This window comes from Erythranthe guttata, chromosome 11 (assembly GCF_056151865.1).
Source record: "Erythranthe guttata isolate IM_541 chromosome 11, IM_541, whole genome shotgun sequence".
Taxonomy (NCBI): domain Eukaryota; kingdom Viridiplantae; phylum Streptophyta; class Magnoliopsida; order Lamiales; family Phrymaceae; genus Erythranthe; species Erythranthe guttata.
In genome coordinates this window covers 1,063,580-1,082,724 of record NC_142543.1, presented here as the reverse complement: position 1 = coordinate 1,082,724, position 19,145 = coordinate 1,063,580, and the positions used below count along the sequence as shown (strand labels likewise).

The window sequence follows — 19,145 nt, the reverse complement described above, 5'->3', positions numbered from 1 at the left end:
TAAAATGTGCATTATTAATTATGTACCCATCTTGTTGATGAACTTCAACTTTATTTATCATTTACGGAATAAGATGAATTTAATTTATTATTATCTTGTAATTATCTCTAATCATTCCTTTGTGCACACAATAGAATATAGATGCAATATAACACACAATAGATGAAATATATAATTAAAAAGAAATGGAATATGTTTATACACACTAGATTTTGCATTTTGGTCCCAATAGATTTTATTATTTGCAATTTTGGTCCCTTTCGAAATATTAATTATATTACTCAAGACTCCAAAATATTATTTATTTCAAATATCTTATTTAAAATATTCTAGGTACTACTCTTTATTTGCAATTTTCTATTTCAATTTTCTTTAGTACTTTGGTTAAGTTTGGACAAATATATCGACAACTGTGTACAAAATTGCAATGTTCCGAAAATCGAACCGGACATTGACCCGGCCAAGCTATCGGGTCACGGTTGGACCGATCAACCGGGGTTCAACCGGGTTTTCGAATTATTTATTTTTTATTTATTTATATTTAATTTATATGGTATTATTTATGCAAGAAAATACGTAAAAATTGAATGTTTATCACCAATATCAAATATTCCTATGAGTTAAGTATAAAACTACAAGTAGCACTACAAACAAACCATAAAATAACATGCAACATAAAGGGGGCAACTATTTTGAATACTAATTTTTGCTTTGTTGAATACTACCAAGTTGAAAATCACAATTGAGTACATATTTATAAGTTTTTTCTTACTTTAATACCAAAATAAAAATAAAAGTACAAAAATACCCTTTCATACAAAATACTAATTACATCAATTTTTCTTTGAAATTACCTATTTGAAAACCAAATAAAAAAAAAGAAAAAAAAAATTCAAACACAAAAAAACCTCCCTCCGTCCACCCCTCCCTCCGTCCACCCCTCCCACGCCGCCCGACGCCGCCGCCGCCGCTCCAACCATCGCCGCCGCCGGACGCCGACGCCAAACACCGCCGAACGCCGCCCAACGTCGCCCAAAGCCGCCGCCGTCGTCGTCTTCGAATAGTAAGTTATAGTTGTTTCGATTTTTTTTCTTTAATATTTATTTAAGATTTGATTGTTTGATATGGGTAATTAGGATTTGGTTGTTTTAGGTTAGAATGATCGTTAATTAGTAATGGGTGCATCTGATTTCAGTCGATTTGAGCATTGATTTGAGATTCGTGGGTCGGTTCTTCGTTCACCATTTTCGACCTGTATATGTCGATTTTCGATGAATTTTCGACAGGTTGATGTCGAAAATTCATCAAAAATCGACATGTAGATGTCGAAAATGGTGAAATTGTTGAATTTGGAATTTTGGTAATTCGACAGCTACCTGTCGAAAATTGGTTGAATTTTCGACAGCTACTTGTCGAAAATTCAACCAAGTTTCGACAGGTAGCTGTCGAAAATTCAACCAATTTTCGACAGGTAGCTGTCGAATTTGAACTGTGAAATTTTTTTATTTTTTTTTTTTCCTATTTTTATTTGCTTGTGTTTATATTATGTATATTAATTTTTATTTGTGTGTTATTTTGCAGTGGAAGAACCACGTGAACCTCGTATACCTCCGACTGTTTCGAACCGTAAGAAGAGGAAGGAAATATCCGATAGAGGCAAGGGCATAGCAGTCACGACCAAGAAAAAGACCACGACCAAGAAGAAGTCTGGAGAGGGTTCTTCGTCAACGAATCCGGTGCCGGCTCTACCTTCGACTGTAGAAGTTGGTGATTCGAGCAACGAACCGGTCCGAGGTCCCGAGATACCGGAATTGTACACAAAATTTGATAAGCACATTGCTTATCATATTGTGAACGGAGGGCCAGATCGTTCGGAGCGCGGCTCAGAATTTCGAATACGAAATCACACAGGAACTTTGAAAGGTTGGGAGCCGGCGCCGTTTATTACAGAGGTAGTACAAAGATGTGGTTTAATGTCAGTTGTACAGGCATCGTACAATACTGTGGACGGCCATCTACTTAGAGCCTTCATAGAGAGATGGCAGCCAACTACCAACACATTTCACTTACCTGTTGGAGAGATGACCATCACACTTGACGATGTGAGTACGTTGGTCGGTTTGCCAGTTGTTGGGCGTACCGTATCTTGCGAGCGTTTGGTCTGTGATTCCAAAACGATCCCCAGTACTTTGATGTTCGAGTTGCTAGGTGAGTACCCGGACGATGTAAACAAGAAGAAAGCGGTCAAGTTGGAATGGTTGAAGGCTAAATTTAGCAAAGTGACCATGAGAGATAGTGCGGAGAAGAGGACATACGCCATTCGGGCGTATTTGTTATTTTTGCTCGGGTGTACTATACTGTGCGACAAGACAGGCAACATGGTAAGCGTTGAGTACCTAAATCTTGTATCTGATTTGGATCGGATCGGCGAGTATGCTTGGGGCACTGCATGTCTTTGCCGGTTGTACGATGAGCTTTCCTCAGCCTCACAAAAATCAACGAACTCGATGGCTGGCTGGCTGACGCTCTTTCAGTCATGGATTTACGAGCACTTTCCTTATTTGGCGGGTGGCACATTGAAGACGGAATTCGAGGGGCCATTAGCGAGCCGATGGGAGCCTCAGTCAAAGACTACTTCAACGCCTGAACGAGTGTCGTACCTGCGATCTCGATTAGATGATTTGATCCCCGATCAGGTAACATACCAGTTTAATAATTTGTTATTACTACTTAAGTAGGTTTTTAAATCTAATTTTTTATTTATTTTACTAGGTTTTATGGTCACCGTATACGGCTATTCGTGATCGTTTCCCGATGCCAGATTCTGCTTGGTTTAGTGGGATGATATGTTGCATGGACCACTTCGAGGCATATCATCCGGACAGAGTGTTGAGGCAGTTCAACCGGGTGCAAATCATTCCAGGCCGTGCATACATGTCAAAAGATATGTACAAAGCTCTAGTTAGCAAAGGTCGACCGGTCCAGAACTCAATTTTCGTTGCGTACGGCGAACGATTCTCTGATCGGTGGGAGGAGTATTGTCTGGACGAGGAGTCGAGGTCCGTTGAAATTGAACTCGGGGAGGCGGACACTTCGCCGGACTACATGAATTGGTTCCGACCCAGATGCATGTTACAACTGAGTAGGCATGGAGCCCATCCACCTCGACCCCAGGCGGATCGACCTCGACCCCATGAAGCTCGTCCAGAGGGTGGTACCGATAAGGAGGTCCAACTTTCACAAATTTTGGAGTTGGTGAAGGGTACACTTAGCGAGGTGCGGGGACTTGCGCCATCCGACGCTCATACGGTCATGTGGGGGACCCTAAATGATATTGTCAGATTGATCGAGCCGGATGCCCCACTTCCACCTCCTTCGAGCTCGTCGGATGCCCCACCACCACCTCCAGGTAGCTCGATAGGGCCAATTCCACCGCCATCGAGCTCGTCCGATGCCCCACAGGCGGGTGTGAAACGCGTGTTTAGTAGGTAGAAAAAAACACAGGATTAGTCTTGTATTTTTTTAGATGGATGTTGTTTGATGGATTTTATTTGATTTACTTGTTTTTTAATTTAGTTTTATATGGATTTTGGTTGTTTTAAATGAAAATATTTTTGATGATTTGAAATTTTTTTTTTGTCCAAAAACACTTAGAATATGTTTTTTATCTTACATTGCAATATATTTGGGGTTAATTTCACAAAAAAAAAAATTGCAATTTTTTCAAAAAAAAAAATTTTTGATACAGATCAAATTCGACAGCTAGCTGTCGAATTACTGTGTGAAATTCGACAGCTAGCTGTCGAATTTGATCTGTATCAAATTTTTTTTTTTTTGAAAAAATTGCAATTTTTTTTTTTTTGGATCGCTCGATAGAGGAAGGAACGTGAGACATTGATACTTGGATAAGTAGACAAGCACAATATTGTATGTTGAAGCAATTACATGACCCATATTTGGAAAGGACATCCAATGATCACGAGTTGCAGGAACATCCCAGTTACTCACAATAGCTTGCATGCTTCTAACGGTTTCTTCGCCACGGTGCATGGTCGTGTAAGTGGAAAAATTAAAAGTCAACTCCCGTAGCATGTCATCTCGCACTCGACCCCATTCATCTTCTCCAAATCCCATCATAGAGGCAACTGCCCGAAATCCACAGTGTCCATCTGAACCGACATTGATGATTTCTCGAACGTGCATACGAAATCGTGGATGGATCGTGTCAATGTACTTATTCTTGCCGATCAAACCTGGTGGCAATCCCACATTTGCATCTTCAAATAATGGTTTGAACGACTCTTGTGTCGGTATAGTGCTTTTTCCTGACTCTTGAGTTGGTATAGTGTTGAAAGAATCATTCGAATGCCCTCGTAATCTCATCAGTACAGGTATAAGCTGCAGTATATTACACTTCATTACTCAGCACAATTATAAAATACAACTTCAATGAAATGAGACGATAGTAGCGACATTTACCTTTGGAGAACAACTAGCTTGCTTCGATTTTTTTTTCTTTGGCTCCACATACTCAAAATGTGATTTGTCCCGAGTGCTTGATTTGTCTTTCCTACTTTTTGCCGGTCGACCTTTGCTAACAACTTTTTCACTTGGCTCCGTAAGGTTAGTCTTCTCTGGGTGGGTAAAATGTCTCAAATGGTTGCGCAATCGAGTTTTTGCATCGAGATCGGCACATTCAAAGAGCTTCTGGTATTCCGATAATTCTTCGTCGATGGTTGGTAGGATGACTTGGCCTGTGGTCGCGACGGGCTCCATACTCATGTGTTTCCAATACGAGCCTATTAACTCAAGTGGGATAGGACATTTGTTCACAACAACATACTCATGAAGTTCATGGCGACATGGTAGACTGTGGGTTGTTCGGATGGCGCAACTACAACCCATATCGCTCGGTTGCAATAGTTTCGCATTGTCCACCTCAACTTTGAGTAGTTGCAGAGCGTATTTTGAGATACTTCCACGAAGCTCATTGTATATCAACGTTTTGAAAGTGTGCTCGTAAGTATTTTTACTTACTTCAAAGGAAGCCTTGATGTCATTGTGTTGTTCGACAATTTGATTGTGGACTTTTGTATACAAATCCACAAATGTGCCAGTTGAATTACGCACATCCCTTTTCATTCGTCCGTGTGCCCCCTCCACCCTATTACAAGTGTACGTTCCAAAATGAGTATACTTATTTGTCCACACCGATACAAGTCTCTCCTTGTACGGATCCAACCATGAATTAGCTACATACTCTATAGCCGGGAGATAACCCATAAATGTTCTTTTCAAATCCTCCCAATCCTCATTGAACTCCTCTATGGTATTTCTTTCAATAAGAGCCGAAAAACTCGACTGAAATTGCTTCCATTTGGTGATGTCCTTTGGGAACAATTTCTTACAATTGGCCACTATATTCTTGTTCACATGCCACCGACACAGCAAGTGATGACTCGATGGATACACATTGGCCACTGCTTTCATTAAACCCAAATCTCGATCTGTTACAATGCAATTAGGCCGAGGACAACTGGTCATGGCCTCCTTCAAACAACGCAACGCCCATTCAAAAATTTCCGTCTTTTCGTGGTCCAAGTATGCAAAGGCAATTGAGAACGTCTTGTTGGTACAAGTAAAACCCACAATCTCAAGAAATGGGAGTCCGTAACGATTGATCTTTGTTAAGTGTATATTTATACACTTAATTATACCTTTTAATTGGAGCTTTTGGTGTGTTTTAATGATAATTGGTGCTTAAAATGGCTATTATTTGTATTTTAGGTGCAAATTGGAGAATTGACAACTTTTGGGGTGAAAACTGCAAATTCAGAGAAAAAGTGGGCCAAAAGTGAAAAAAATCAGATTTCCTGCAGAATTAAAGCCCGCGCGGCCGTGCGGATTTTAAAGCATAATCTCGCACGGCCGTCCGGATGGGCGTAGGGGCGCAGTGAAGGAAGTTTAATTACACAAGGAAACTCGCCCTATTATATTTTTGCACCCTATTTAAAGGCCAAGAGCACACAATTAGATCTATCTTTTACCTTTTATTTTTATTTGGAGTTTTTATCGTTTCTACACGCAATCGAGGAGCAAGAGAACGAAGACGAAGACTTGACGAATCTTCATCCTAGTTTCCCTTTTTCCTTTTCTTTTCTGATTTTTATGAATTTCCGTATTTTTATTATGCTTTTCGTTACGAACATGAGTAGCTAAGTTTTTATTCTAGGATTTTATTGGAACCCTATGTGGTGATTCGAACCTCTTATTCGACTTTTATGCAAGTTTAATTTTTCGATTATTTCTTCTATCTTGATCTTATTTAGTGCATGAGCGTAGCTAACTTATGTTGCTATTTGTTATTGTTAGAATTGATTGACAGATCGTTTTAATAATTAGAACAGGGATAGAAGAGCCTTCGAGTAGTTTTTCACCGAATGCGTGTGTTGATTGCATGTATTATCGTAGACATACAGATAATACCTTAGGTAGCCGTTTGCGAGACTTGTTATTTAATGCTTTATTTATATTAGGTTTGCATAGACATATAGTGAATCTTTTATGAATAATAGGTTTATAGCGCAGCGACAGCTGGTTATGAATAATTTCGTGTCTTGGGTTAATAATCAGGAATCGTAACTTGCATAATAGGAGATTAGTTGGGTGAAGAATTATCGCATAGGGGGAAGATAAAATCCTAGATCCGTTTATTATTGACTTTTTCTCGTGATTACTTGTTTTCTTAATTATTTTAATTTTATTAGTTAATTAATTTGACAACCTTGCGTAGGCTGGATAAAAATCACAATTGTTAGGATTTGGTACTTAGGATTAAATAATTTGCGTATTCCCTGTGGGATCGACATCCGACTCTCACGAGTCTACTTTACTACTTGTTTGCGATACGTACACTTGCGTGTTGGTATTTAGCACCCAACAGTCTTGTACGTGCAATCGATGACGAATACGTACGGATACGACTGTGCCAACTTAATGCATTTCGGGTGGATCCAAAATAAGTCGGTAATCGCATTCAACTCGTTCGATCTATGGTACGAGAGGTATTCATCTTCTTTCAACTTGACGAACAATGATTGCAATTGAGATCTCCCATCCAATTCACTGAAATTTAACTTAGAGATAGTATTGTAAACTGTCTTCATACCAGTTACATTAGACGGGTCTTTTTGCTTCAATGCTCTTAGAATTGCCCTTGGTTTCACCATTGATTTCTTCATAGTGTGAACAAAGGAAACATCCTCCTTTGATAATCTTCCGGCATAAGAGTGTCCGTGCAAGTTTTCGAATAAGTTGTGGTTGTGAATACCACAACTAACATCCAATTTCCACTCAGCCTTTTCATCATCCTTGTGTTCTCTTGTCCCCTTCAATTTAAACGGACAATTGCATTTCTTTGAACCGGTGCTCCTTTTTCCCGGTCTTTGATCATCTTCACCTGGTACCTTCTTGCCAACATAATGGCCCCCACGCTCACAACGAACAATCACATACGGTGTCCTACGTCCTCTATCCCCGTCACTCGAACCCCCAATCATTAACACCATTCCAATTCTTTTACATACTTCACGAACCCATGCCATTAAAGCTTCTTTTGTTGGGAATTTTTCTGACGTGGTAAATGAATGGGTGCAATCGATCTACACAAAAGTGTCGAAAATATAAGACAAGTAAATTTGCAACAGGAACCAAATCGACACTTAAGTGTCGAAAATTACCCATATTTTCGACACTTAAGTGTCGAAAATATAGGTCACTTTCGACACCAAAGTGTCGAATTATGATACAATTTTCGACACTTTAGTGTCAAAAATTACCCATATTTTCGACACTAAAGTGTCGAAAATTGTATCATAATTCGACACTTTGGTGTCGGAACTTAAGGGTATTTTCGACACATACACGTTGAAAAATAAGGGTATTTTCGACCTGTATGTGTCGAAAATACATGGCGAGTTTTAAAAAAATAAAAAAATTCAAAATCGATGTCTTAGCTCAAAAAATACATGAATACATACCTGAATGGGTTCTCCTTGCTCGTAAACTACCATTCTATTGTCATTTGAGGCCATTTTGCAAGTTGTGTAAGGTTTTGATTTCTTTTGTTTTGGGGTTTTTTAGGAGGGTTTTTGGGGAGGGAGAAGAAGGAGGTGGAGGAGGTGAGGGGTTTGTGAGTGAGGAGGGAAATGTTTTTTTTAGGTTTTTGATTATTTGGTTTTTAAGAAAGAAAAATAATATTTGTAATATTTTTTGGTTTTAATTTTCATTAAGGGTATTAAAGTAATTTACAATTAATTATTTATTTTTTATTTTTTTGGTATTCAAGTAAGCAAAAATTAGTATTTGAAATAGTGATCCCCAACATAAATCATAATCATCTTATAAATTAAGTGAACATTTAATTTAAACTCTTACGTTCTACTGATAAAAAAATAAATAAAACTCAAGTCTTACTCTTAAAGAAAACATTTAAAATAAGTCTCACATCAAAATCAAATATTTAAAGTAAATAGTAAATGTATGTAAAAAACAATAAAACTAAAGTCTTACGATATTTTTTTAAGATTAAAACCTACTGTTGTTTAGTTTTTGAGTTGTTGAGTTGTATTAGGCTATTAGTTAGGGCATAAATCAAATTGCAATTGATTTCTTGTGATACAGGGAAAAAAATTCCACATTTTAACTTCCTTTTTTGCTTTTTTTTTTCCTCTGTGCACAAACGACGTCGTTTTGAGGTTTTTATTTTTGAATTAATTAAAAACATGTGTGTCAGCCAAAAACCGGTTTTTAGCCAGTTTCCGGGTTTACGGTCGGACCGGTCAAAAAACCAATTTTTGACAATTCGACCGGTTTTTTGTGATTTTCGGGTTTATAGTGCTAACCGGACCGGACAAGGCACCGGTTCGCGGTTGAACCGATCGAACCGGCCGGTCAGGTCCGGTTTTCAAAACATTGCAAAATTGTAGTAACAGTCTCTTAGCCCAGTGGACTTAAAATACGGTCACTCCACGTGTCATAATGTGAGAATATATAAGGCCTTATCTACCGTTAATGCTAATTCATCAAATAACCACAAATTGACACGTGGAAAGCACATTTGTTATCTGATTCCACATTTTTTAAAGTTGACAAAAGGTTTTTTAGACAAGGCCCAATTCAATTCTCGGCCTTTTATCGAAAAATATATTCTAGGTTGGTAGTGATTAGCCCAGTCCAATGTAAATACAAATTTGAGGTGTGGTCCAACTGACTTGCATATATATGGTCAATAATTCCTCAGAATTTATTAAAGTTTAGCAGAAGTGTGAATTTTTTTTTTTTGATAAGATAGCAGAAGTGTGAATTAATGAGTTGTAAAGTGATTAATTAGATATATTAAAGTTAAATATGCTAAACACATTTGGTTGGTCTATAGTAAATTTTGGTACGAATTAAATTAAAAATTAATTTCCTAATTACGCAGAATATATATAAAAAAGTGGTCTTTTAATAAATTTTGGTATGAATTGAATTTGAAGTCTAACAGTAATGCAACTAATAATCGTTTTGAGAAATTTCAGTTGGAAAGGAAAAGCATATTATTACATATACATAGCTTAATGTTTTGAGTAGTAACTTTAGGTTGAAGAATTGTCTTAATTAACCAGCCAGGCGTTAATTACTGTTCAGAAAAACACAACAAAAATGGATGCAAATCAAGTGAATTAATTAAGAAAACTAAGCAAGGCATATTCTTTTCACCACGTTGAAGATATTTAATTTTGTGTTTATTATTTTCTTAATTTTTGTTAGAAAAAAGATAAGCTTAATTGTGCAAAACACATAAACATTATAAATAGATGCAAAGTGATCATCAATTGGATCACAACTTCTCAAGTCAATACCAAGTAGTTAATTAATCCCACTTATTAAATAATTCTCTCAAAACAAAGTTCGTTCGATCAATTTTCCGATGGAGACGGAGAAAAAACCCGTGAGTAATACAGAGGTGGCGAAGAAGGCTATCCTAGTGGGCTGCAACAACTATCCATATCCGATAACTAAGCTGAAAGGATGCCATAACGACGCGTATAACATGCACAACACACTGATTAAGAGATTCCATTTCGATCCGAAAAGAATCTTGGTTATGGTGGACACGCCCGGAAGCAAAAATATGCCGACTGCTGCGAATATCATAAAACAACTGGAGAAAATGATCGAAGATGCTGACGAGGGAGACAGGCTGTTCTTTTACTTCTCTGGCCATGGAATGCCCCTTTGTGACAACGGAGAGTCAAAGCAAGCCATCGTCACTTGTGATCGCAATCTCATTACATGTAAGTGTTGTTATTTATTATAATTAAATCATTAATTTATTTTTTCTCTGTTTTAATAATAATAATTGTTTTTGCATTAATATAAAATTTTCAGGCATGGACTTTAGGTACTGCGTGAGCCGTTTGCCCGAAAAGGCAACTTTCACTATAATGGCTGACTCGTGCTTCAGCGGTGGACTCATTGACGAAGAACCAGTGCAGGTTGGGCTACCGTACATTGTTCCACATAACGAGACATGTGGTGGTGAGAATACACCTAAAATGATTCCTTATGAGTCCTACATGGCAAACTTGTCGTCTACGACAGGACTGAACGATCCGGACATAGGTGCACACTTGATCCAATTGTTCGGATCGGAAGTCAGCATCATGTTCCAACAGAGTACTGGTCAAAATCCTCTGCCGATAATGAAAGCTGACCAAGGAATTCTATTGAGCGGCGGTGAGCCTAGTGAGAAAACGGTTGACGAACCTGCAGATAAAAATGGTCCTGCAGGTGGTGCTTTTACTAAAGCTATCGTAGCAATTCTCAAGGGGCACCCTGCCCCTATTACCAACAAGAAATTGGTTATCATGGCCAGGGGTATTTTGGGGAACAAGAAAGATAATCCGCAGCATCCATGTCTTTACTGTAGCAGCAAAAACGCGGATGCCATCTTCCTTCGCAAAGCATCTCATGGTCGGGCTGAAATTGGGGAAACATCGGAAGATCGTGTGCTTGAGGACTGATCAGCATTAATAAGTACTTGTCTACTGTGCAATAAGGTTCTCTTAATAAGTAATTACTAGCTAGAACCACTGCTATATTTTCATTTCATGTAATTATATTAAGCTTTCTTTATATAATACTCTACTGGTTTGTAATAATATATAATTATATTATGAATTGCAAGCGATCGCGTAATATTAATTTTAATATTAATATGATGAGAAGATATATAATGTTTGTTACTGATAATACATTTCAGTGTTCCCTTTATTAATTGATCTGATTATTAGTTATTCCGTTTTACTGTTTATATATATATATATATATATATATATATATATTATGTGTTTAATTACAAGGCAAACTAATGTGTAGAGAATAGCAGATGAACAAGAGAAATTTATTTAATTGGCTGCAATTTCAAATTACAGGACATGTAGTATGTAATATATGTTGCATTGTTTTCACAAATAATATATTAATAGAATTCATGGAAAAATTACATACAAATAAGATGTTGCATGTAGGAGGAGAGAAGTGGTTTTGGTGGTTGTGGGTGATGATGAGTGGTGGTGGAATTGCGGCAGCCCCACCAACAAACACATCCGTAATCATCACATTCATATTCCTCACTGCGACTGCATAAGATTGCACAAATACGGGGATCGCATTTCTCCTTCGGAAAACACTTTGATTGCGATCCGTGATCGCAGTTTTTTCTGCCCTCCACATTAACTACTACTCCTGCACATATATATGTTTTAAATCATCAAACCATAATATTACTCAGAGAGAGAGAGAGAGAGAGAGAGAGAGAGAGAGAGAGAGAGAGAGAGAGAGAGAGAGAGAGAGAGAGAGAGAGAGAGAGACCAAAGTACCAGAAACGAGCAGTAACACCAATAATAAGGTGACTATCTGGAATTGCTTGTCCATGTTGTTTATGTGTGATGAGTGATATACAATAAATCGCTGCTATAAGATTGCATTTTTTTTATAGCACTTGTTTGGCAGAAAATGTGTATTAACTATGTACCAATCTTGTTTGATGAACTTATCATCAACATCATTTAATTTATTCTCATCTTGTTATCTAATATGTCTGTCTCCACTAATTTACTCTTGTAATAATCTCAACTTATCTCTCTCACACCTAAAATGAAATAATTGCCAGAACAAATCCCATTCCTCTCAGACTACAGATGTTGAATTAGACGGCCGAAACGGTGTCGTTTTGTTTTAAAAGAGTGGGCCTGGGCAAGACTAATGGTCTAATTATAAAGGTAAAATGACTTTATTGGGGCTGAGATAATTAATATTGAGCCCATTTATTCCAGATTAATTAATTGCTTTGAGCCCATTAGTTGAGATTATTCTGCACACTAAAGAATAAGGACTGGATTAATTAGAGACATAAATAAATAAAAAGTGAAAAGTAATATGGGAAATGTATGAAAGTTTCCATTTGTTGCAAAAGTGGAAGTAAGTACCTTAGAAATCCTAGTAAAGTTGACAAAAGTGGTAACCTACCAACCCTATATATATAAAATATATGTATATGTATAACATGGAGAAAATTAAATAAATAAATTAATTAAAGTAGAATGCATATGAACATGGACAGCGACCAAACATCTGGGTTGCTCTTTTAGGGCACACCACATACCCACCTATATATATTGGATCGGACAACTTTATTTTTGCAATTGTGTGTTGTTCCTCCTCTTGCCTAATCACAACAAAAAATAAAATAAACAATTATTTTAATTTAATTTTATTATAGTTAATGTGCAGAAACCTACAAAACAAAGACTTCTAATAATTAAACATATATATATTTCACATTTCCTTTTCACCATTCAGTTACCTAGTTGTTGGAGCAAGAGTCTTCTGTGGAATTTTAACTGAGTTACGTTCAAACTCTATTGTCAATTTAATTTCTAGATCGAGATCATCACACATAATTAACCTAGTATGAGTAGATGCAGTTTGCAAACTAGTGTACGAGGTGAAGTCTACTCGGTATATTTTGAATAATTATGAGCTTTTTATCAATAAAAAAAAATTAGATTATAAATTTATGTATATACAAACACAATCGTTGACTAATAAAACAAAATAGGGTCATGAATTAAAGTTTAAAAAATGAGATCTTAACAATCCTCGTGACATGCTCAATTATCTCACAACCTAGCTATACCAATTTAATTAAGCATTATATGTAAATATATATAGCCCACCTGTATATGTAATGTATGTCTTAGGACTTCACATATATACCAATTTATAAGTGGTTATAACCTGGAGATATATGTGACTTTTCATTTAATGCAATTAATTAGCTAAGACAAAATTGGTTCGGAAGAAGCCCTAGTACTACATAACAATTGTAGTTAAACATCTATAAATTAATACAGTAGAAACGAGCAACATTCTATTAATTTAGTACAATATTAACTAATCGAACTAATAATTTCATATTTTTTTTACCAATTCAGGACCTGGAGAAATTATTATATATATTTTAAACAAGATTATTAATTTATCATGTTGTATATATAATATACAACTTCGCGGAAAAATCCATTTACAGTACTAAAATCATTAATATTATAATGAACTGCAGAGAACTATTGTATGCAGAAATACGATATAATGTCACAAATTTGTCGTATACTTATAATTAATGATAAATTCACAATTCCAAATAATTATTGATACTAAACAGTATATGATGATTGATCTAATTTATTTTTGAGAGTTGAATAATGAGTGGGTTGATTCGACGGCCTGTGGGCCAGAGCCAATCAACTATCCCTTGTTCTTATTTATATTAATTCCACCATTTTTATTTTTATTGGCTAGGGTAATCACTCATCTAGAAGTGGCCCGACTCATCTCGAGGTGGCCCGAGAAGGCACATCATCGTCCGTCCAAATGTAATGCAAGATGCGTAGTATTGGACAACAACAGAAACCTCATCGTCAAAACATGCCCCCTCGAGCATAATACAAGCAACTTCATAAATCACTCGATCCACTGCCGACCAGAAAACCATTGACGGTGCCGGACGATCGAGCACCAACAACCGTCTCATTTTCATCACTGATTAAGGACAGGCGTCACTCAAACACCCCCAATTCACAATCCCTAACCATTCTCACTTCAGTCACCAAGTAGACCCCGAGCCGAAGGCAACGAAAACCATTGAATGGTTAAATTTAATTAGTACTTGTGCAATAATTAAGTCAATAACTCACAAATTAACGACATATGTAAATCACACAATAAATAAAAACATGTGTGACGGGCTCGATCTAGAAAATATGGGTCGAATTTCGAACTATATCAATCAGAACAACGATTTCTTGTTCCACGTGTAATGCAATATTATATTAATAAGGGTATAAATAAAACAGGTTTTGTTATTAATGATCCCATATATAAGACATAAGACAAAGGACAAAGTCTAAATTAGTCTGATAAATTATAGAATTATTTGATTTAGTGAGGTCATAGTGCATACATTAGCACATGGGAGGTTTCCACTCCGCAGCAAGAATTTAGGAATTGCAATTGGACAATAGTACAATCGAAAAAATTGTACTATTGTTGATGATCAATTAGCCGTATTATACAAGAAGTTAGATGTTATATGTGGTTATTTATATTGAGTGGATTTAAATCGTAGATCTACTTAAAATTACACATATTGCCGTGTGTATGTGTGCTTAGTTAGTAGCTATTTAATCAAATCAACGGTTAGAATTAAATCCACCCATTGTAAAGAACCAATTGTAGCATCTAACTTCCCGTATTATGCATTTTGTGATTCTTGAATTTCTATTTATAACATAATTAATGATTTTTCGATGGAGTTAAAAAAATCGTTATATTAGCGAGCTTTAAGTGAATTACAAAAATTACGGATAAGCCTTAGGTAATTAATGTAGGGCTAAACCCCACCTTAATATTTCCAAAAACTCATATATAGTATATCAATGATTTTTCATAATACAATATGAGTTTTTAATTAAATTAAAAAAAAAAGGTACATATATTTGTTACAGCTGCAAAGAATTTCTTGATAAGCACAAACCCAACAAAACCAGCCAAAAACAGCATAACATGGGAATCAAATAAGATTATTTTAATCAGTTAATTTAATTATCAGTCCGAATAAAACAACTGAAATGTTAAATGTCGTTTCAATTTTACTAATGTCATTTTGACTTCGAAGCTGATTTTGATATATTTTTTTTTTGATTTTTGCAAAATTCGAAACACGAAAATTGTAGTCATTTGAGTTAACTTTCTAATCCAACTTAATCCGCTCGATTGGATGCCGTGTGACAAAGTTATGCATGAATGAGTCACATTTTAAATTTAGGTACCCCAATACATCAAAGTTGTGGTCAATATCTATTGATTCATGTATATCTTTCTCGTCCGACATCCAATTTTGGTGATGCAAGTTGGATTAGAAACCTAACTCATAATACTACAAATCCTATTTTTCGGGTTTTGCAAAATTTGGAATAAAAAATGATCAAAATCACATTTGAAGTCGAAACGGTATTATTAAAACTTGAACAACGTTTATCGCATCCCATAAAACAATCAATTTAATTTAATTAATTAAACGATGCATGCAGTGACATAGCCAAAATTTCACCATTGGGGGCCCGAATATGTATTAAAAATAACGTAAAAAAGTTAATGAAAGCAATAAATATTGGTGAAAATAAGATGTTTCTAATTTTTTAGGAGGAGGAGGAGATGTTGCTACATTGTGAACTTAATTATTTGGGGTTCCGGGGCAGAGCCCGTGGAAAAACAAAAAAAATCGGATTTTTTTTATAAAACCTGAAAATATGAAAAGAAAAACTTAGTACTTCTTTTTTCGTTTATTTGGAATTCAGATACACTAAACAATTAGAAAAAATAAAAAAAATGGTGGACTTAATATATAATATAAAGGCGTAATACAATAATTTATTATGATTTATTACAGAGCCCTTCACTTCCCACTTCCCAAGGTTGGATTTGCCCATGGAACTTCTTTATTCTACTCGTACATATTAGTAGTAAAAAAAAATTAAAATTTGAGGGGGGCCATGGCCCCCCTCCCTATACACCGGCTTCTCTTCTGTATGCATGCATGTGTAACTTCTTGTTGGATTTTAAATCCTTACAAACGAAGGCAGATCGATCAATCAATCAAGAAGCAAACAAATTAAGAACAGGAAACCGCGTTGTATATATACTATAAAACGTACGTTTTCATGTTCGTATTTGCGTTAATAATATTATATATAAAATAATAAATATATATTAGTGTATATGTATATATATTATGGGGCAAATTACCAAAACCCCCCTAGGTAAGCCTAAATAACGAAAATCCCCCCACGTTCTCGTAGTTACGAAAACCCCCCTTGACTAACGGTTGACCGAATTTTTTGAACCGAAAACGTGAAATGTGTATTATATCCTTCTGTTAAATATGTAAAAAATAAAAGAAAAAAGCTGAAAATGTGTATAGTCTATTGTACCATCTGTTAAATCGTGTTAACATTGTTAAAACACGTTTCTTTTTGTTCCTAACAATAACAACGTTTTCAATATCTGATCTTTTCACTTTAACCACGTTTTTCACTTTTATTTCTTACATTCATCTTTTTCATCTGTCACGATTTACCTCACTCCCCTCTTCACTTGGAAACCGCATAGAGATTAGAGAAGATTAATTAGGGCTAAACAAGCCCTAATCACGATAGAAATTGTTATCATCACCTATTATTGCTCGAATCGCGAAGTTTACGTCCAGAATCAAAGGTTTGTATGGATATTTTGTTCAAGTTTTTTAGGGTTTTAAATTTCGGTAAAAAATTAGGGTTTTTGATTTTTGGTTTCAAATTTCTTCTTTTTCTTGTTTCTACTTTCTGATCTTTGGGTTCTTTGTTTTCTATTTTTTCGAGTTTCAAAAGGTATTATATCTGATTTGTGAAGGGGAAATTAGGGTATTCTGATTAGTTTGGTGAAGGGGAATTAATGAAATTAGAGAAATTAGGGTATTTTGCTTCTCGTGAGGGGAAGGATAAATTACAGAAGTTAGGGAAATTAGGGTATTTTGATTAGAATTTCTAATTTTTTATTTTTTGGTCTTATTTTTTTATTTTTGGTTTATAATTTCTGATTCCAAAGAATTAATTTATGATTTTGGGGATTATTGCAAATGGTGTCTAGTTTCTTTTTTGAATTTTCTAAAAGTTTGGATTTATGTTTGTATTGAATCTGATATGTTTTTTGTGTTTGTATTTGAACTGCAGATGGTAGATTTGTGCTCTGTTATTCTGCACTACAGATCAAGTGTAGTTAAATTTGATAATATTGATCCTGACAAGTATAGTTATGAGGACTTATGTTTAGCCATTAGGAGATCATTTCCTAGTATTAGAGGGGGTATTGAAGGGTTAAAGATGACATATATTAATGAGGATATTGAAAGGTTTCAAGGGTTGAGCATGGACTGTAATTTCGATGTAAAAACGATGTTTGACTTATGTGTGGATAATTGCTTCCATGTATTAGTTGAGGATAAAGATCAGAGAGTTGATGATGACTCTGATGGGGTATGTTGTACAGGACCAAGTCAGTCTAGGAGAGGTAGCCACAACCACAGCTAATGGGGTATGTTGTACAGTTTATTATTTTTACTTCATGTGTTCTTACAACTTGTTTCTATGTTTCTAAGCAAATACATATATATTCTAGGAAAATACACAATTTCAAGCCTCTAGCAATCCAGAAAGACAAGGTGAAGCATCAGTCTTAACTAGAAGAAAAAGAGCAAATGCTAGTTCAAAGTCCCAGGTATTCTGTTTTTTAATTTTCTTATTGTGTATTTTGATTTTCTTATTATGTATTTTGTGTGTTATGTATTCTGTTTAATTTTTTAATATTTACTTTTTTTTACTTTATTTCAGAGTTCTGCTCAAGCCTCTGCTCATGCATTTGATGATGATGCCCAACTGACTGCTCAAGCCAATGCTCATGCATTTGATGATTATGTCCAAGTGACTGCTCAAGCCTATGCTCAAGCACCTAAGAAGAGAAAAAAAACAAGTGCAACAGCTAAGGTGGTCTCAAAAGGCAATGTTGCAGCACCATCTTCAAGTGCAAAAGCACCATCTTCAAGTGCAGCAGCTAAGGTGGTCTCAAAAGGCAATGTTGCAGCACCATCTTCAAGTGCAGCAACACCATCTTCAAGTGCAGCAGCTGATAATATTGACAAACTTCTGGCAGCAAAATGGTATCCCACTGACTTTGACAAATTTATGGCTTTCATCAAGAGGTAGAACATCATAGACTGTTTTTTTGGAAGATTTATAGGCTGTTTTTTTTGAATGTTTTGTAGCCTGTTTTTGGGATGTTTCAAAGAACATCATGGACTGTTTTTTGTGTTTTTTTAGCCTGTTTTTGGTGGTCTTGTTTACAGGCTATTTTTTGGGCTGATTTGATATGTAATTATTCACTAAACATATGGTGATATATCTTGAAGTAAGGTACAATATTTTATTGCAGAAATAATAGTACAATTATTTTACATATCATGTATAATGCTAGGATTGCTAGGTTTAGCACTACCTAACTACGAACTAATCCATCTTCAATCTTGCCATTCTTCTTCGATTGAACTTGATTTGTCGATGCACTTGTCACCTCACTGTCATCATGCTTTGGAGTAGCTATTGTATCACCATGTGAGCAACTATAACCAACTTCAAATGGCTCACACCAATGTGAGAAGCCGTGTTCGGGGCAACAATAAAAGAGCCTTCCCAGATTTTTTCTCGTCTCCGATATCATAATTGTTGTTTTCTTTCCACAACTCTTGCATTTCTCCCTTCTGTATTTTAACCCACTGATTTGAGAGAATGTGCTAGAAGAATCCATGGAAGCAAGAGAGAGAAGTGGAGAGAGAGGTGAAAGAGAAGAGAAAATTCCACCTTATTTATAGGGATGCAAAAAACGGTCATATTCCAACAAATAACTCAAAACTTACAATTAACCCCCTCAGATAGTAACAGGTAAAA

The 19,145-nt window shown here is 35.7% G+C and overlaps 2 protein-coding genes across 2 annotated transcripts; both read right to left on the bottom strand.

Moving 5' to 3' along the window:
* Positions 1–3,795: 3,795 nt before the first annotated feature.
* Positions 3,796–5,544, bottom strand: LOC148766742 (uncharacterized). The gene is made up of 2 exons (XM_088825498.1): positions 4,480–5,544; positions 3,796–4,398 (listed from the first exon to the last, which is right to left on the bottom strand). Exons 1-2 carry the CDS (start codon positions 5,542–5,544, stop codon positions 3,796–3,798), a joined length of 1,668 nt encoding a protein of 555 aa, XP_088681624.1.
* Positions 5,545–6,929: 1,385 nt separating this feature from the next.
* Positions 6,930–8,294, bottom strand: LOC148766741 (uncharacterized). Its single transcript, XM_088825099.1, has 2 exons — positions 8,040–8,294; positions 6,930–7,661 (listed from the first exon to the last, which is right to left on the bottom strand). Exons 1-2 carry the CDS (start codon positions 8,091–8,093, stop codon positions 6,930–6,932), a joined length of 786 nt encoding a protein of 261 aa, XP_088681225.1. The 5' UTR covers positions 8,094–8,294.
* Between the last annotated feature and the right edge of the window lie 10,851 nt (positions 8,295–19,145).